Raw genomic sequence first — 20,328 nt, forward strand, 5'->3', positions numbered from 1 at the left:
AACAGGGCAGAAAGTGCCTTTTCAAAGAAGCCTCAAGGTGGTGATGACATCAGGTCTTTGCAAAAAACCAAGTGCAGACCTCTCATTTAGGTACCGATTTAAACATGCTTATCCGGTCCTCTTAAAATTATCTTACAGTGTCATCAAAGAATATGGCTTAATACGAGAAATTGACCTATGTCAATGTTCAATAATAAATAAGACCCAAAAGGCTTGTCTTCTGTAAGTGCTTATGCAAACCTTCAATTATTATATATCGAAACTTTATTTCTATCGTAATATTTAGCTCGACAAATAGCCTATAGGCTTTGAAAGATTACAAATTTAAGGAGGTCTGCCAAAAGAACATTCATATAAAAGAAGTAATATACCTGTCGCCAGTTTCATTCACTGTTCCGCGTGCTTTGCACCAACTCCATCGTGTTTGAGTGCACGCTAGTGCTAAACTTTCGCCGCCTGTTTACTTGCATCCCGTGGCGGGTTGACGTTGAACAGCTACCGGAAAAAGACGGTAGGCACGATTGATTTTCTTCATGCTGCTAATATTCATGCTGAGCTGTATTCTATAGAGTGTATGCACTGGCCACTCAGCCGCACACTGGCACTACCAGCGCGGGGGAGTCGATTCCATTTGCGTGGTTGGAGAGGTGCGCAACCAGTGGCGTGGATAACGTGATTCGTTGCGCGCTAGCTCGGTGTCATCCCTTTGGTTATTTCTTGTGTTGCTTCAAACGACCGTAGCTAGAGTTACGAACATTTTTCTACCAAAGCTTCCGACGATGTTGTAAGTGGTGGTGGCATGTGCGACAAGCCGCTGATGTTACCATGCCACCATGCTGCGCGCTTCTCCTGGAGTGTGAGAGACGTTGAGGAGCTCTGGAAACAGTGTTCTGATGCACTGAATGTGTGAGCATCCTCAACCCGGACTCCCAATGAAGTTCAGCGATTATGCAAACAGTCTGGGTTGAAGCGCTTGCGAGGTATGCATGCATTAAAATTAAGTGCGGCGGCGATGATTCGCTCACTTGGAGAGACGAAGATTCCACCGATGATTTCGAAGTGTTTTCTTTTTTCTGGTGTACACGAAGCATAAATTAGAAACAGAACAAGCTCACAGAACAGGCGTCGTCATCAGTAGAAGGCGAATAAATAGTTGGAAGCCCACATTTACCAGTGGCCTTGTACAGCACGTTCACTTCAAAACACTCGAAATATCCCAGGTTGATGATGCGCGCACCAATTGGTTTATATAATCCGTAAAGTGTGCTGGGTGAACTCATAGTGAACGTTTCAAGCAATACTTCAGGTTTCAGGCATGTGGCCCGGCGTGAGATGAAAGCGTCAACATTGCATCGTCCTCACGTGCAATGAAACGTGCGCGGCAGATTTGGTACTGATTCACCCCATCATCAATACCTTCTTTGTGAATTCGTTGCATGCGGCCGTACCGTCTTCGAGCAGTGCCCCAGCCTTTGCTTTGTAACAGTAAAAAACCCGGCGTGTCTGCTTTCATCATGCGGCCTTCTTCGGAACCGCGGTTGTAGGAAGCATGAACAGCGCAGTCAGGCATGTTGAAGTCAAAACAAAGACGGCTACTCCTTACCACAATGCAGTCCGCGCGGCAGTGTTTAACCGAGCAAAAGGAATCACTGTCACTGCGAAGGTAGCGCCACCGTGCAGTCAAGGGGCCAGTGCACACATCCTATATGCTATTGGGTTCTCTATTCCTTATATAAAATCTCAGTTTTTATGCTTTGAGCCAAGCCTGTGATATTTACCACACAGTGGCCTCCAAATTATTTTGGGTCCCATTTTAGGCGGAATATGAGCACATGAACAAGTTATTCAAATACACCCACTGCAGCTCAGAACCCCGTAATCTTTTGCTCAAGATAATAAAAGGTTTCTTACTCAACAGCCCAGGATATTTTACGTTTTTTTATCCAGTTCAGAGTTTTCATAGAAGACCTATCGGGACTGCTGAAATTCCTGCTCTACTGCTGCACTGAAGGGCCTGGCGGACACAATACCTAAGAAAGAAAAATTGTTAAACATCAAAAATATCATATCTTTTTACAAGGTTTGCCAAGTAAATTAAGGGCATGAGTACAAATCAACTCAGCACCTAAGTATGCGAGTAACCAGAAAACAATCTTGGGCCTGCTGAAAATCTACTGTTCGAAAACAGCGCGGAAGACGGGACTAAGGCAATAACAGACGACACAAGCGCTGACGAACAACTGTGCGATTTTAATTCGCAAGAAAATATACATGAAAAACTAAGGGAAGGGAAGGGAAGCGACAAGAAAGAAAAAAAAAACAAAATAAAATTGTGACATAATAGGTGATAGCAACAGATTAGTTAGTATGGCAACGGCAATTTTATCGGCCGGGTGACGATTTGAAAACGACTAGTCACGTAGGCAAGAGATTTCGTTATCCCGCGGTAACACGGATGGTTCGCTGATACAGTCGCTCCCTTTCCTGTTGATTTAGAAGGCTTCGAAGATCTCCCTGTCCCTTCGCCCACGGTAAGAGGTGAGTGTGGCGCATTCTGTGAACCGGGGGGTGCAGCCAAGCGAGGCGCAGTGCGCTGACAGCGTGCCGCCTGTAGAAGACCTGACTTTGTTGGCGTGCTTCCTCAAACGTTCATTCAGGCAGCGGCCTGTTTGTCCTATGTAGGAGCGTTTGCACGACAAGGGAATCTCATATACGACGTTACTCACACAATCGACGTAACGCGTTTCGCGCTTTTTGACGCACGCTTGTGATTTGCGGCTTTCTGCGTTTACGCGCTTACACAGGCGGCTCAGTTTCTTCGGAGCAGAAAACACAAGCCGTACGCCCGCCTTGGCAACAACCTTCTTGAGCGCGTGGCTCATTCCATGGACGTACGGGATGGCGGCTGTCTTTTGTCGTTCAGGTTGAGGGCACGTCTCCGGAGCCTTCGAAGTAAGTTCGCGGAGCAGCATGATAAAATTGTCGTTGCCATACTAACTAATCTGTTGGTATCTCCTTTATGTCAAAATTTTATTTCGTTTTTTTTTCTTTCATGTCTCTTTCATGTCTCTTTCATGTCTCTTTCCTTTTCTTCCCTTAGTTTTTAATGTATATTTTCTTGCGAATTAAAATCGCACAGTTGTTCGTCAGCGCTTGCGTCGTCTGTTACTGCCTTAGTCCCGTCTTCCGCGCTGTTTAACAAACGATATGATGTACACCCTTTCAAATTTTTAATAATATAGCGGGAGCGACGACCGATCGGTATTTCAGCGCCTTATCACGGTGTTCACCGGCAAAATAGGCGACGGTACGCGCACGCGCATAAAATATCTGTTGTGAAAGCGTCGTCTGCTCCGCTGTTCTCCTCAGGGCAACACACCCCCTGTTTTTGTTATCTTGCAAGGCCGTTTCGCTACCGCCAAAGAAGTAGTTATGCAGCGTGGGCCACAAGTTTTTATTTTTATCAGATTTGTTATTTATCACATTATACCTCGCAGCGTCGTAAGGCCATTCCGGGCATAAAACCGGTCCTGTTCTACCCTTATTTATCTTTTAAGTGGCATTTCTCACGCTTTGCGGGGCAAGTGATCCGAAATAAATATTAAACGCGCATTTGATATGCGCATGCGCTTCAGATAACTACAGTTTCTTGTGACGAAGTCATTGAGATGCAGTGGCAGGGGGTGTACCACTCTCAAGGAAGCAGCATAGCAGATGACATTCACACAGCAGATAGTCCTATGCGCGTGCGCGTATTCTCGCCTATTTCGCTGCTGAACACCGTGCTAAGGCGCTGACATGCCGATCGGTCGTCGCTCCCGCTATATTACTAAAAATTTGGGAGGCTGTAGCAATAAGCCCTTCAGTTCACCCTTTCGAAAATCTACCTCACCTCTGGAGAAATTCCAGTGCGGTAGCTGCTGACTCAGCATATTTTAAGTTGAGTCCACAGTATACGAGTAGCAGCAGACAAGTTGCCTGCTGCTACTCACTTTGCAGCAGTTAATTCAACGTGGCGTCCCTGCCTCTCACTCGTGGGGGGCTAAGCCCCACGCTTTTCAACCTACCTATAATCTAACGTGTACACGCTCTGTCGAAACTTGTCTGGGTAGGTCTCCATTTATGCCAATGACTTTGCCTGTGGGCTTCGGGTGTCAGTCAACCTCAGCAACGAGCACGACTTCAAAAATCGGCCAGTGCGACGACGTCATGCCTACTACGATAGCAAGGACTGAGCATTTACGGCGACAAAAGCGGGGTGGTTGCATTTACCCGCAAGCCCATGTCCGATATCACACAACGATCAATGGGAAGCAGCCGATACACTACTTCACCCATCCCAAATTCGTTGGTGTTGTAATCGACAAGGACATGTCATGGAGTGCACATGTGATTTTCTTAAAGAAGAAATTCACCGTCATTGCCTACTTTTACAGATTTCTCGCTGGAAAGACGTCGGTCACATTAGGCTGAGGAATGCTGCACCTGTACCACGCACTTTTCTTGGGCGTTTTGCGTTGCAGCTTGCCGGCTAACTCTAGGGGCGGTATTCTCGTAACTGTACCTTTTGAAAACGTCCCTTTTGCGTCCCTTTCATCGTGACGTACTTCCGGTTAAGCAGTGGGCCTTTGATTCAAATACCGTAACTGTTTTTGCAAACGCATTTTAAAGAACTGAAACCGTATCAGAGTATCTTTTATGTGTTTATTGTTTCGCGAGCGAATCAACAATAAGGCGACGAAAAATCGTCTGCTCCAAATCGTCTGCTCCGAGTAGCCACGACTCGTAGCTCCGCCGTGCTTGCATGGCGTCACATCCGGGTGTTCGCTTTTAGCCAATCAGGGCTCGCTCAAAAGGGACACTTTTGAAAGGGACACAAAAGGGACAAAACACGGGAATACCGCCCCAGTACATGCTCCACTAACCTTTGAGCAATCCAGAGCAATCCAGCGCAGGCTCTCCGCACGTGTCTTGGTTTGTCGCGATGTGCGTAAACAGTGGGAACAATTTGCATTGCCCAAGACCATCCCACAGCAATTTATGCGGCCACTGAAACGCTACACCTGCGCATCAAATCGTCAAGAGGCTAACATTTCACCAACTATCGCAGCTCCCTCAAAATAGACCACGTTTTAGATGCAAAGCATCTCTTGCTCAGGGCTATGTCCGGCGTCCGTCCGTTGTTCGCACCTCTCCCCCTACACTATAAAAGAAAAAGAAATAGATAACGGCGACCGGTTTCGATCCCGCGATTCTCTGGCCGCAACGGGAGGTACGCGGTGCTCTTCCCACTACGCTACAAATCCGGGACAGGAGCAAGTGCTACGAACGCGCCTTATGTCCTTGACTCATTCAAACTACGTCAAGAAGCTACTGATACAACGAAGGCACGCGAAGCTGAACGTCAACGGAAACGACGAACTGAAAACTTTAGAGGAGGATGTTGAATTTCCCGTGGGAAAGCTGTGGCGAGAAGTGCCACGCGCCTTGCAGCTCAACCAGCTCCGTCCGCAGCACCTCTGATGCTGATTGTGGCAGGATGCCCCTAGGGATTGGCCAACCAAAGAATCCATCGCGAGATAGGTTCGCGTTCAACCACCGCCGTCATCTTCCCGTAAGGGAACCGCCGAAGAAGAAGAAGGAGAAGACAAAGCTGCGAAGAGGAGGGCGTGTACATTGCTCTCAGCCGGTGCACCGATGTCAACAACCTTTACCTCACCAACGCTGACCGAGACTACCGATTCTACCACAGAGACGACAACATCGACAAGAACATGATGGACGAGTTACCGCGCCTCGAGAACCACCGCCTACTCACGTAACACAACAGTACTTGCGTGCCTTTGCCACCGGTGTGGACCCGGACGCGGAATTCCCTCTGGCGCTTGTAAACACCACATCACTCAACATAACGGCAACACAATGGAACCACACGGAACCTCCACGGTGCGTCGCATCCTCATCAGGGTTCCCCACGGGAAGATGGTGTAATTTTTTTCATTTGCAGCCCATGTCAAAGAGCACAGGGCTGAAGCACCGTTGAGGTACACGGTTGCAGTCATACCATGCTCCCCCACTGTGGGGCCTGACAACCGCCGAGATTCGTATTAATGTTCAGGGCGATGGAAAGAAGGCTGGCTCGCCACCACTCGCCCTCAAACAGCTTTCCATGCAGTTACTGCACGAGGAACACAATGACCGGAAACATATATACATAGATTGTTCTGTAACGTCCTCGAGCTCGGCAGGTGTGGTGGTCATGCCATCGCAATTAACCACAATTCGATTCTGTGCTGTCCATTCCGCGAGCTCGATGACTACTGAACTTGCAGCCATTCATGGGTCTCTTCAATACATTTTTGAATTCGGTCCCTAAAAGTGAGCCGTTTTTTCTGACTCCAAAGGTATCCCGCAAGGTATGCTGGCAGCCCTGCGATACCGTCGTTTGCACCAACTGGGGACAGAAATTCGAGCATTATTTCATTAGGCCGCCAAAAGGGCCATGATATTGATTTCAATGGCTGCCAGGTCACTGTAGATTCACCGGCAACGTTTTGGCTGACGCAGCTGCTTGGTCAGGCCATGAAAATGATGGCACCATCTTTCTTCCGCTTGAAGGGACCGATCACGCTAGGATGCTTCGTTATTTCGCGGGTATAGGACTACCACTAGTCACTGGAATACACCGGACTTTGTGCATCTCCGCCTCTGCAACCAGGACCCTCTACTCTAGCGCCGTCTGCCATGTTAGCTGTCTCGATCACAGTCTACTTTACTTTGTAGACTGTGGTTGGAAGTGGCCCTCACGAAAGCCTACTCTTTCCTCATCGGGATGGCCAGTAGCGTCAACTGAGACAGTCGAGCGTGTGCTTTGTCGTTTCCCCGCAGTATCAATCGGAAAGACCGGTGCTCAATCGGAAAGACCGAGCTCAACCCATCGGACTATCAACCGTGCACAGTGGAAACGATCTTAGGACGTCGGCCCCTACCAATTACTTCGAAGAAGGCGACTAAAGCCCTTGTACGCTTCATAAGCTTATACGAAGCAACCCTGCTGATCCCGTTTCACTTAAAACGGCTATATCTTGATTATATAACTTACCCACAGTTCTCTGTAACGCATTCCGGTGCCTTTAGAGTATGGAAATAAATAAATAAATAAATAACACAACAACACTTTATTACAGAAGGTGGATGCCTCGGTCACCATGGGGAAGAAAGGAAGGGGGGGAGAGTTTAAAGGTTACATTCGGCGGTCGGCGCCTGAGGAGCGCGCGAGCTCCCACACAGAAAGCAGCGTCTGCCGTGCAGTGGCGGGTTGCAGCGGGGCTGTCAACTCCACAAGCCGCTGGACGCCGGGCGGAAGACACTGTAAACGGAGCGCTTGAAGGCCGGGACAGTCCCACAAGATGTGGTGTGTACAGTGGGCGTGGCTCCTGTAGAGCAAGAGGTGCAGGCAACTGCGGCCACAGATAGCGCATCCTGGACAGCATGCTGGTGACGTTTTGGCACATACGCACGACACTTTGCCAACACATCATCGGTTAGCGCGGCACCAGTCCGTGCATTGTGCAGAAGCACTTGTGATCAACGGGGCAATCCATAAATAAATAAATAAATAGCGCTAAAAAAGGGACTGGAGTGCGCGCATTCCCGCTCTTTTCTCCTCTTTTTCGCCTGCTTCTCCTTCATCCCCTGAGCCCCCCTCCATCAGTGCGGTGTAGCAAACCGGGCATTGTTCGCCTGGCTATCCTTTCGGCATTTCCATTCCATTTTCTCCTCCTTTCTTCGCTGCTTGGTTACATCGCCTTCTTGCTGGGGCGTGTTTTCAAGGGGTGCATTGTTGGCCAGTTTCGTTAAAACTTATTGCACTTGTGGGCTTTCCCTAAAAACAACTTACAGTATATGCCTGGGACCAATTATATAGCTCGATCTTCGGGGCGCCTTATCAAAGCAAAGGCTTGCCATACACTGCTCCGTAGTAAATAAACTTGTCACTCTTGACAACGTCACACTGGCCGTCCCTTTTCAGATCCCCAAGTTCCGCTCCTTGAATTCGCAATGTGCTGCCAGCCAACCATCGACACCCTGTACGAGTTCATTTTCCGCTGTGCCTATCCTTGTAGAGTCGACGAAGTAAACAAGGCGTGCCTGCCCAGACTTACACTGCAGTAAACGGGAGAGCCGGAAGTGGACGTGGAGGAGCCCGAATGGGGACCATAAAAATGAAATAGACTTGATATTATGCGATAACCCTGGCGTCGTGCAGGATGTGGAAGTGCTCGGAAGGGTAAGGTGTAGTGACCACCGTATGGTAAGATGTCAAATTGGGCTATATTTGAGGAGGGACCGTAACAAGCTAGTACGAAAGAAGCTGATTCATGAGCTAACAGTAAGGCGTAAAGTTGAAGAATTCAGGGTCGCGCTGCAGAACAGATATTCAGCTCTTACCGAGGAAGCAGAGTTTACGCTACAGGAAGCCAGCGACAATCTTACACGCATTATCACGGAGTGTGCTGTAGAAGTCGGGGGCACGGTGGCTAGACAGGATACTGGTGAATGTTCCCAGGAGGCGAAAGATGTAATTTGGGAAATCATGACAATTTCCACCCCAGCTGACAGAATTGAACTAGCGGAGCTTTCGAAGTTAATCAATAACCGTAAGACAGCTGACATACGGAAGTATACTATGAAGAGGATCAAATATGCTGTAAAGAACGGAGGCAGCCTGAAAGCAGTGAACAGTAGTATAGGCGTGGGGAGAAATCAGATGTATGCAATTAAAGACAAGCAAGGCAATGTCATCACAAATAGGGATAAAATAGTCAAAGTAGCTGAGGATTTCTACAGCGATCAGTACAGTAGCCGGGACATCCAGGATAATGCCGAAAGAGAAAGTAGTTCAGAGGAGATAGACATCTCACCAGTAGCGATAGAAGAAGTAACGAGGGCTTCGAAAGAAATGAAAGGTGGCAAAGCACCTGGTGAAGATCAGATAACAGCAGACCTCTTGAAGGATGGCGGGCACATTGTACTAGTAAAACTGGCAAACCTGTACACGCAATGCCTAATGACCGCGAGTGCACCGGAATCTTGGAAGAACGCGAACATCATTCTAATCCATAAGAAAGGTGACAGGAAGAACTTGAAAAATTGCAGACCGATCAGCTTACTGTCAGTCGTCTACAAGGTACTTACCAAGGTAATCTCTAACAGAATTTCAGCCACCTTAGATTTCAGTCAACCTAAATAACAAGCAGGGTTTCGTAAAGGCTCTTCAACAATGGACCATATTAACACGATCAATCAGGTGATAGAGAATTGCGCGGAGTATACTTAACACCTATATATAGCCTTCACAGACTATGAGAAAGTATTTGACTCGGTCGAAACCTCAGCAGTCATTCGGAACAAGGGTGTAGACGAGCATTATGTAAGTATACTAAAGGATATTTACGGAGGTTCCACAGCTACCATCATCCCCCATAAGCAGGACAGTAAAATACCTATAAGGAAGGGCGTCAGACAAGGAGACACGATCTCTCTGATGTTATTCACAGCATGTTGACAAGAAGTATTGAGAACATTGTATTGGGAACAGGTAGGAGTAAGGGTAAATGGAGAATATCTCAGTAACCTCAGAGTTGGTGATGACGTTGCCTTGTTAAGTAACTCGGGGGAGGAATTGCAAAGCATGCTTACCGCATTGGATAGAGTACAACCGTGGACCTGAAAATTAATATGCAGAAAACTAAAGTAATGATCAATAACCTCGGTACAGCATAGCGATTTGAGATAGGTAGCAAGGCCGTGGAAGTGGTAAGTGAATATATCTACTTAGGCCAAGTTGTGACCCCTGATCCCAACCATTCCGCAGGCTTTCTCAGATAATGTATGGCAGCCTACCATTGTCCCTGAAAAAGAAAGTGTATGACAGCTGCATCTTAGCGGTACTCATTTACGGGGCAGAAACTTGGTGGCTCACTAAGAGGGTTCAACTTAAATTGTGGACGACTCAGCGCGAATGAAACGGAAGATGATAGGTGTAACATTAAGGGACAAGAAGAGAGCGGAGTGAGTCAGGGAACAAACGCGCGTTGAGGACAAATTAGTAGAAATTAAGAAGAAGAAGAAGAAGAAATGGACGTGGGCACGGCATGTAATGCGAAGGCAAGATAACCGTTGGTCATTAAGGGTAACAGAGTGGATCCCTAGAGACGGCAAGCATGGCAGGGGGCGGCATAAAGTTATATGGGCAGATGAAATCAAGAAGTTCGCGGGGATAAATTGGTCGGAGTTAGCGCAGGACCAGGGTAATTGGAGATTCATGGGATAGGCCTTTGCCCTGCAGTGGGCGTAGATAGGCTAGTGATGATGATGATGATTATGACGTATGGTGCCTCTGTGAAGTGAGGGCCAATCATTATGCTTACGGGTCGCATCGTATTAGCTCCAACTTGTTTTCTTTTTGCGCGCGGTTTCTGACCGAAGTGCCCTAACTTAGTGCGCTTTTTTACAGTACCAGCGCACGGAGCGAATTAGTCTCCAGGCATTTCTTCCATCTCGGACGAAAAATTTTGCTCGAAAAGACGCATTCAAGTCGTCTTCAATCACGTTGACTTGCCGCTTGTCCGTTAATTTTGTCCTGATGTAAGAGCTGTCTTGCAGTCCCCACATTGATGTCTCGTTCATAATACAAAAGGGAACAAGAAGAGAGTTAGAGTGCGGTCTGAGATGCGGTCAACAAACGCACGTCACATACAGAGCGGCGGCCATGAATCGAGGGAAGAAAACGCCAACGCAACAAAGGAGAAGAGACGGTGAAGTTTGGGAAAGCGGAAGACGCTCGGAAGGAGAGAACAAGGAGAACACGTGGGCAGCTGGAACCAGGGAAAGACGGAGGCCCGGCCATCAATACTGCGGCTAGCGCGCGCGCGCCGCGCGATGCCAGCACGACCCGTAGCAGCCAAAAGAAACTACTAAAAGGGTCCGCTGCCGCGGCGTCGTAGCAGCGAGGAGGCCCTCTGGCTGGCGCGCGCGTCTCGCCGCTCCTTAAGCCCGGACCATAAAGTTCCATTAGGAACTGATGGGGACAACTGGACCTATGGGAAAGAGAGCTAACAGATTGACGATTGCCTGCGCTGCTTCTCCGCCAGAGGCCGGACAGCCTCCCGGCAGCAATAACCATCGCTGTCCGTTTATGGGAGGGGAGCGGCGGCCGCTTCGTTCGCTCGCTTGCCTGCCTGCTTGCTGAACGCCGGTCCACAAGGAGGCCGAGCACGAGGGAGGCGCTTAAGCTCAACGCACAACAATGGCCTCTGGCTTTCGCGGCATTGGCTCCAGCCGAAGGACGACAACGATCAGTATATTTAGTCGACCGAGAGACAAAAGCGCTCGCGGGGCCCCCTGGCGGCGAAAGAGTGATGCAGTATTGAGGGAGGCACCCTTACCGTAACCGACATGATTCTTCGGCAGCTCTTCCCCTGTTGAACAGCCACGTACCAGCCGCGTTCATTCCTCTTTCGGTATTTTCGTTTCCTGGTGGTAGATATTCCTTAAACCACAAAAGTGGAGCTCGTAAAGCGTATGGCCTCTTGAACCTTTCCTGTGGTGCGTTGGAATGTTCTGCTAGTCATGAAGAGTTGTACCGATTAATATTTTGAATTTACTTGACTCGGGCTAGCATCAAAGGCAAGCAACACCCTCGTCACGCTCGCCGTAGAGTTTGCAGCCATCGAGGCCGAGACAATACGTGCGGCCCTCACACCTTGGACTGCCCCTGTGTGCCCCGAGAGCGAGATGGTTGTGAGGCCTTTGCGATCCACCAAAGGAGCAGTATCTCCCATAAGTCGCTGAATGAATAAAAATTCTGGTTGGCTACGCAGACAGTGGATCATTACCGCGTGTAGACTGCTTCACTCCTGATGCCTAGCATGCTGGCGAGCTTACCACCCTACAGTATTGGTGTTATTCATCGAACAGTTTAGCTGTCAATTTCTTCGCTTGGCAACACTGGAAACGGCCACGGACATGACCGATGCGCCACTGTCATGGCGCGGTGTGTGCCCCTCCGCCAGCACGCGGAAGAAGAAAAAAACACCGGCGTGCGTCGTCTGCTCCGTTTCAAACCCAATCCTTAACGGTGGTGTCAACACAGATGCTATTCATCGCACTCACATTGGACGGGAGGCATTACTTCGCGTTCGGTGGGGTAAGTTTTAAACGTCCAACACACATCATGTGCTTAGCACGAACAAGTACCGCCATCCAGCGAAGCCCGACGTAACCAATAACGGCGCACTCACATGGTTGCTGGCATGCGTGTTTCGCCAGTCAATACAAGCTATACATGTAGTAAGCCTTGACCAAACGCGCTTCCACTTCGGCTCATCAATCTCACCTGCCTGACCAAGGGGGAAAACCATCCGCAGGCCTTCCCTAGTCTAATATAGACTGCCTTCTCCCTCCTGAACGTCAAACTCCGAGGTCAGACGGACCACCTCGGACACTTAGTTCGCCCGCAATCGCACGAGCCCTTGTGGTATTTCATGGTCTGTTTGCGATTCGGGCGTTATTCATCCCATAGTGCAAGGAGCTGGGTGACGTCGATGCCCTCCTTTTGGAGGTGAGGGGGGGGGGGGGTGCGGTCGTATGTGGTTGGTCTTCTTATTCTTCAACCTTAACCCTCCCTTTTTCCCACTTTGGCCAATGATTCATACCTTGCAATATTAATGAATTACTTTACCGTAGAGCCTATGGTGTGAGAGTGCCCTGATCTTGGGCCTGTCCGAGCGCACCATCGCAGTTAGGGGCACCTTGCGAGCATTTTATTGTTCTAACACGACAACATAACGCCAGCGTGTCCTGCATACCGCCTGGAATTTCGCACCAGAAGCCCGTCGACCTTGGGAACAGGATACAGTTTAACCATTGTCCTCCCCTCCCTAACTGCAGTGCAGGTCACTGTGCCATCCAGTTTTAAAAATAAAGCATTTTTGATCCATTCCTTCACCCATTATTTTGGATTCATTTGCGGTCATCATTGTAGTCGGCAATTCCGGCATGATTTTTATGCTTGCAGTGTGGCTGCATTATATTCTGATACATGTGGAATCTGCAATACAGCTTTAAAGGAGCACTGACACGAAAATTTTATGTTACACTTTTATTGCTTTTATCGATGCTTAATGGTCTGGCCAACCTGAAACAGCACTTCAAATACTTCAGCGCGCGATAGTTAATTACATTGAACGGCGTGAAAATCGTTTGTTTCAAATTCCCGCGCTTTCATCCCGAACGGCGCATATGACAGACTCCCTAGCTGACCTCACCGCTTTGTGCGGACGTCACCGGCGCCCGCTTGAGAGGGTGTTGCGCCCGCTCGCCGCTCGTGGGGTCGCGCGCGTGAAATGACGTCACGAGTTTTTGACGAGCGCTGTCGCGTCACTACTTTTCCTCTCCTGGAGTGATGTCACGCTGATGTCCATTTGCTGAGTGCCGCTCCGCGCGCTGCTCCGTCGGCGCGATAAATGAGATCCAATTGAACTATGTTCTTCGCGTCGCAGGCCGCTCATATTTCAGCCAGGGTATTCTGTTGAGTGAAGGAAGCGAACTGTGCAATAATATTAACGCGGAAAATTGGTGTCAGTGCTCCTTTAAGGTTTCCGCAGCGGAGCTGTATAGTAGTCTGTATTTTTTTGTTTACGCTTTAGTACCGCCTTGGAATGTTAGCAGAAAACTGTCATCATCGGCGAACTGAAGAGGGCGAAAATGCTAGGCCAAGAAGTGAAAGGGCAAGGGGCCAGAAGGCAAGGAGCCCACGAGCAGCTGTTGGGAGTGCAAGCCTCAAGAAAAAATGAGGTTAGGGAGATCCCCGGATTCGAACCGGCAACCGAACCACTGGGCCACCCGAAAGGGCAGAGGGGTGTGGGGTTAGCATCGGCGGGGAGCAATAACATTTGCAGCCAATCATGAAGGAAAAAATGTTGTGTTGGCACACAGTATGGAGCACCTATGAGGTAAAAATGCCAGATAAGAATTTTCACAAGTACAGTCGAACCTTGTTAATTCGAAGACGCATAATTGGAACTGGTCCATTAGTTCCGACAAAGTGACGTACGTGTATTTGAATCGGGGAAAACTGTCGCTAATTTGAACCTCAAACACGTGCCACGGTTAATTCGAACAGTATCGCCCGTCCGCACAGACTACTTTCAGTGAACTTCGATGCAGAAGGCCAAAGTTCCATGCGTCACTAGCCTCCGCAGCTTCCCAAACCCGTAACCGCGTGCTTGCTCCGCGAACAGTGAAGCAGCTTGTTCCGCGTACGCTGAAGCGTGCACGTAACGTGGCCTCGTGTTTGTTGCATGTGCACTGCGACGATAGCCTCCCGTGTTGCATGCGCGGTGAGGCGAAGCAATAAACGATTGGCGCTGCGGGAGATTGTCTGTTGAGGGCAAGGGTTTTCATGCGCATGCATGCTATTCGTGGCGTGTGGGCTTCATATTGCAGGTGTTGCTACCTTCGCACTATAGATCTTAGTCCAGAACTGGGTGCCCGCTTCTTCGAGTCCGCGCCTCGATCTGACCGTTACGTATGCCGTACTTTCGCAGCGCGTAATTATTGAAAGTGCACTCTGAGGGACTTTATCGGAGGGACTTTAATAGCGTCTACTTTAACGCGCATGCGTTTCTTATACCGCCAATTAAAGGGAGCCCTCCTAGTTCGAACTCCGGCTAATTCTAACAGATTTTCTATCCCCTCGGAGTTGGAATGGACGAGGTTCGACTGTATGCGAGCCAAATGGGCTTATTTTTAAGTGCAAAAAAAAAGAACCCAACAACAAATTTAGGCGCCCATAGCTTGCAAAAAGCATTCCATCTCGCCTTCCCAGGCCGCCTCATTTCGAGACGGAAAGGGAAACGCACACATGGGCTTGGGAGGTTGTAAATAAATAATAAAAATACGCTAAAAGCGATAGCCTACCCCGCTCCCCCTCCCCCAATTAGGCACACCAGAAAACAATTAAATACCCGCCGGCGCATGAAACAAAAAGAGACGAACAACGAAAAATGCTTCCCGCCGTTGGAACCTCACCTGTTTCTGTGCCATTGCGCTCGTGGCGTGATGTCTCGGTTGCTGTTCTCCTCGCGAGTTCACGTGCGTTCGCGCCTGACTTGGGGAGCACAGACGTGGAGTTCGAGAAACCTGTTCCCGCGGGTTCTAGCCTGTGCTAACGCGCTATACTTTGGGAGAGATGTGAAAGCCTGCGAACGAAACGATACGCGCCTGCTAGTCATGAAGAACTTTCAGCGACAAGTTCGGAAACCCATGTGAGGTGCAACAGCCGGGACTCTAACGAAGGGAGAGGGGCCGTCAGCTCTGCTGTTTCTCCAGCCTTGCACCACTAGTGCACGCTGCGCCATTTTTTTCTTGATTTAAGCTTTTTTGTCCAGGTATTGCGGTGCTTTAAACAGTCACACGCTACCATGCCAGCTGTTTGTTCTAGGTAAACGCCTTAGCAAGTCACTGGTGCAGATAACAGGTTTCATAAAATGGTGCCCGCAGCCGCTCGCCCGTGGATGTCAACAATGAAAAGTTCGAAATCACTGCAAGCTCAAATCAGTTTTCTCGGCCTACCTCAACCTCAACCTCAACCTCAACCTTACAGGGCACACAGCCGCATGAAGCGCAGTGAATAGCGAGGTTGCTTCCCGTGCGTGTCTTCTTCGAGTTGGCGTGTTCGCTCTTCATTGCGCATCATGCGGCTGTGTGCCCCTTCTGGATGACTGCGCCATTTTGAAGCGGTACAGAGATACAGACACGAGCGAGATACACGAAGCGTTCGAGATTGCGACGAAGAAAGAAAAATGCGTCAGTAAGGTGTCGGTGGCTTTCACACAAAAAGAGATAAATTACCTGAATGGGTAAACGTGTGGTTGTAGATACGACAAGATGTGATTACGTTTTCTCATGGTTGTGTAAATCTTCGGTTTTTGTTGTATTTTGTGTGTGACAAGCGTATTTATTTATTAAGCGAGCCGAAATAAATTACGCTCAGTTGTTTGTCAGCCCTTGTCTGTGCGTCTTTCGTAGTCCTTGTCATTTGCGGTGTTGTTTAAGTTCAGAATGAACCAACTGGCCCCAGTCGAGACGCTAAAGCCAAAGCCCCAAACGCAGCCATCCCCCCACCTGGCAACATGTACTCCGGTTGGGTTTTTTTTCCGGTGACCTCGTTCATGAAACCTTTACTTTTTCTCTCATTTCTTTGCGAAATTCCCGGCTAGCGGTGCATTTAAAACACCTAAACTCTACATGAATCTCCAGCTTCTGTTCATCGAAAAGTTGGCAGGCTACGGTCTATGTATAAAGTTTTGTCCACAAGAATTATTCGGAAACATCGGGATGGCGGAGTACTCTTCCCCGCTCGGTTGTGAAACATTGTCATTTTGTACCACTTCGCGCTGAAGTGAAATAACAAAAATCTATGATTCATATCTCAGACCTCATTGCGGAGACAGGGCGTGGGACCACATCAAGCATGTTCTATGGCTCCTAAATTTTCCGTTCTCCTGGTTCACCAGTGTGGCACATCTGTAGGGCAGGATTTGAGCGCAGGAGCAACTTACATCATCATTCACCGCGGCTGCCATCCCGAAATTTGTACAAAACTCGGTCTTATTCTCTAAAACCCCGTTGGTTATCGATAAGATGGATGCGCCCCAATAACTGGGAGATAAGCAGGCCTCAACAAAATAGCACCAGTCGAGTAACCGAAAGCGAGGTATGTCCATTGTAAATGCCGTATACTAAACTTTATAATCAATGGTGTGAACGAGGTCTGCGAAATTGAAATTACTTTGGCAGTCACCAAACAAACCATAACCGTTTTCCACGAGCGTGTGCTCCGAAAAAAACTGGTGTCCAATATTTCCATGTAGAGGGAAACCAGATGGTCTGCAAAGCACAAATGAACGAAAGTACTGTCTCAGAATTACTCGCCGCTTCTCTGAAAGCTATCAGAGCAGTTACGGACTCATTCTTCTGCACGCTGCAAGGAGAGGTTATTTGTGTCGCATGAAGTCCGTTTCCTTCGCTCAATAGTTGAAAGCGTTCGCCAACATCGACAAGCACGGAATAAAGCATTCCCTGCATGGTACATACTGAGGTGTACAATACTGTGGGTACTTTCCTACTATGGCTTTCCCCCGAATTTCTCTTTGGAACTAGGACCTGCTTACCTGCAGTCGGAAACGTAGTAAGCCCGCGCTTGCGTTAATATATTCACGACGAGAACAATTGAGCGGTTGGTTAAGTAAGACAAGTTACGGCATGGTTGGCGATCAACCACGGGAAAGAATGTAATAGATGGTTTTTACATTGATGGTCACCAAAAGCGCATAAATGAGGACGGATGGCTTCGCGAATTGGGCAATTATAGAATTTACGCAACGAACGCTGGACACCTCCAGCTACACTAAATGAATGTTCATAACTAAGGCCGGGCCAGTGTCAGTTATCACATGAAATTCACGCAGTGACGCCGAAGTTGAACCGCCTTGTTAGACTTCTGCATTGTTTCCAATGTTTCGGTGCTTTCCGTGCAGCATAACCGTTAGACGTTGACATATTCGTATATTTCTTTGAAACGCTCCTTTCAGCTCGCTATTCCTGCGTCAAAGCATTGAAAGAGGAAACCATGGGCATACGGTTTCTTAGGACCTTAGAACTTAGCCTATTGTAGCGGCGGCTTTTAATAGGAAGCTGTCGTAAGAACGCTGTGTCTGTGGTTATCATTACTGTTGTTGACTTTATCGACGCGCGATTTGCCAGCAAGTATCTGTCCAACCTTGAGAGAATTCGTCGGAGAGTGTGTGAGAGAGAGAGAGAGAGTGAAGAGAGAGATAACAATCTTTAATGATGTGGGTGATGTTAGACGAGATAATGTTAGTCAACGGTGTTATGATTGGAGGTTCTGGAAACAGCGTATAACTTTCAAGAGTGACAAAAGCTTCGTAAAAACTCATGGAATAAAAAGTCTTCGCCGCCTTGTTGAGAAAAAAAAAAAAAAAAAAAACAAGAGAATCCCAGCTATTTGCCCACGCAAAGACACTTACGAATTGCCATGTTGACGCTCAGGCGTTCAGGGTGGAGGAAAGGGACAACCGGAACCTTCGCAATGATGACTGGGGGCAGCGTTGGCGCAGCTTTCCTTGATCTGCGTGGAGTATAGTCATTCGGTTTTGTTTAGGAACAGCTGCAATAATGCATGGCTTCCGCATTCATTGTCTTTATTCAATTCGATTTCACATAAAATTTATTTTAATCCAAGAATACCATCCAATTTCACTTCATGTTCGATATTCGCTTGCAGACGGACCCCATGCCTGTCTTTCTAGAAAAAAATCCTGCGGATACCCATGGAAGCTCATAGCTGAGCACTGCTGCTCAGCTATGGACAGCAGTGTTAAAACAGACAGGCTGCTTTAACCCATGTATTTCTCAGACAAAAAAAAGAGAGAGAGAAATCATTCTGGCGCCTGTCTCCCGCGCAGACTCGATATCGACGTCCACCGTGCTCCCGGACAAGGCGGCCGGCAGCAACGGCGTCGACGGCGGCGGCCACAACGGCGGCGGCGGGGGCGCCGTCTCCTCGGAGGCCGACGAGGACCCCAAGAAGAAGAAGCGGCAGCGGCGCCAGCGCACGCACTTCACGTCGCAGCAGCTGCAGGAGCTGGAAGCGACCTTCGCGAGGAACCGCTACCCGGACATGTCCACGCGGGAGGAGATCGCCATGTGGACGAACCTCACCGAGGCCAGGGTCCGGGTGCGTACAACACATGTGGCCTCCGCCTCATTTCTGCATGTTTCTTGCGTCACCATCTCAATATATCCGGCACCGGCCGGGCCTGTGCCGTCATGGGCAGTGGACAGGACTTCCGGTCAAAGTGTGGAGTAAAAGTCGCCGCGCCTGCGCCCAGGCCGAGTTCCGTTCTAACATGCACTAAACTTTTGCCAAAACAAAATCACTGTATGCGAATTGTCGCGTTATTGGAAGTTTTTGCTATTGTTCATGGAAACCAAATAATCTGAGTCTTTAAAGAAGTAGCGCTTGATAAAAAAGTCCGTTTCCTTTCCCTGAGTACTGCGCTATAACGAGTGTCTACTCTATATACTGTGAACACTGTAAACGATAAGTGAAAATGAGTCTGGGAAAACGCAAAGCAATGTCTATATAACATGCTAATGAGCCTCTGTCACCGTCCCACTCATGAAAATGGAAGTGTTTTACCAAATCAACCTTTATTTTTTTTTTTGGTGTGGGGGGCCACTCATGACAATGGAAGTGTTTTACCAAATCAACCTTTATTTTTTTTTTTGGTGTGGGGGGGGGGGGGGAGAGTTAGAAGGAGGAAAGGGGGGATGATACACTGATTGATATGTGAAGCCTCATATGATGTTATTCGGCGCGTTTCTAGCGGAAGTAAGAAGCCAATATTAAAAGCGTTTTTTTTTTTTTTTTCAATAAGGTTTTTTGGTCTCTCTATTACCGAAGTTGGTCTTCTCTTACGGATACCGTACTGGCGCAGAAATTTTTGTTCGTTCGTATCCATGTCCCCGAACAAGCGGTATATGGAGACAAACAAACATTCCTACTACAAGCATTGGCTCCAATTTTTATCACATCAACGTTGTGTAGCCTGCAGAAAACATCGGGCACATATGAGGCAAACCTTGGCTATATAACAATGTTCTCATTGCCCTGAGTGATAAGAGTGCAAGTTTAATTGCTTTTAACCTTAAAGGCAAATTAAGGCCTCCGCTGCTGCATGACCATCAACTGTGCCTAAAAGAGGTCAAACATCTTCGCAGAGAAAACGCTGCCCAATACTGTCACGCTCCGTCCCCACTTCCTGTGCCGCTGATGTCCCGTGCAACTGCAGAACACCGTTAGGTGATTTTGGGCGTCTTGCGACTAGATAAGCCGCCAAGTTGACTGTTCAATTGGCAAAAAAGGAGGTTTCACGGGCTGCCCGCCCACCTGTGGCGTCGCACGCAGCTGACGTGCTTGCCACGCGACCAACGGGGTCACCTCCGGTGACTGTGCAGTTTGCCTTACCGTCAGGCGGCCACAAGCCGCTCATCTCCTGTCGAGTCCGGCCGTTTTACTGCTTTGTACTAGCCTTTTCGAGCTCATTCCCCCTTTGTAGGACGCCAGGGCGTAAGTTTAGCTCTTTGAAAAGAACTCTCACTAGTCATATTGTCGCTTAGCCAGTGATGAGGTGGGTTTTTTCAGACAACAAACAACAAAAGTTTATTGGAGCGAGC

General features: G+C 48.5%; 1 protein-coding gene across 1 annotated transcript in view; it reads left to right on the forward strand.

The window, feature by feature from the left end:
* Positions 1 to 20,328, forward strand: part of LOC144175713 (pituitary homeobox 3-like) — a 228,779-nt gene that overhangs the window by 112,539 nt on the left and 95,912 nt on the right. Inside the window, exon 4 of the mRNA XM_077704751.1 lies at positions 18,555 to 18,826. Within this exon, the coding sequence (XP_077560877.1) occupies positions 18,555 to 18,826 (272 nt within the window). The remainder of the gene's footprint in view (positions 1 to 18,554; positions 18,827 to 20,328) is intronic.

The sequence above is a fragment of the Haemaphysalis longicornis genome, unplaced genomic scaffold (assembly GCF_048455015.1).
Source record: "Haemaphysalis longicornis isolate Haplotype H1 unplaced genomic scaffold, Haemaphysalis longicornis Haplotype H1 scaffold_1, whole genome shotgun sequence".
Classification (NCBI taxonomy): domain Eukaryota; kingdom Metazoa; phylum Arthropoda; class Arachnida; order Ixodida; family Ixodidae; genus Haemaphysalis; species Haemaphysalis longicornis.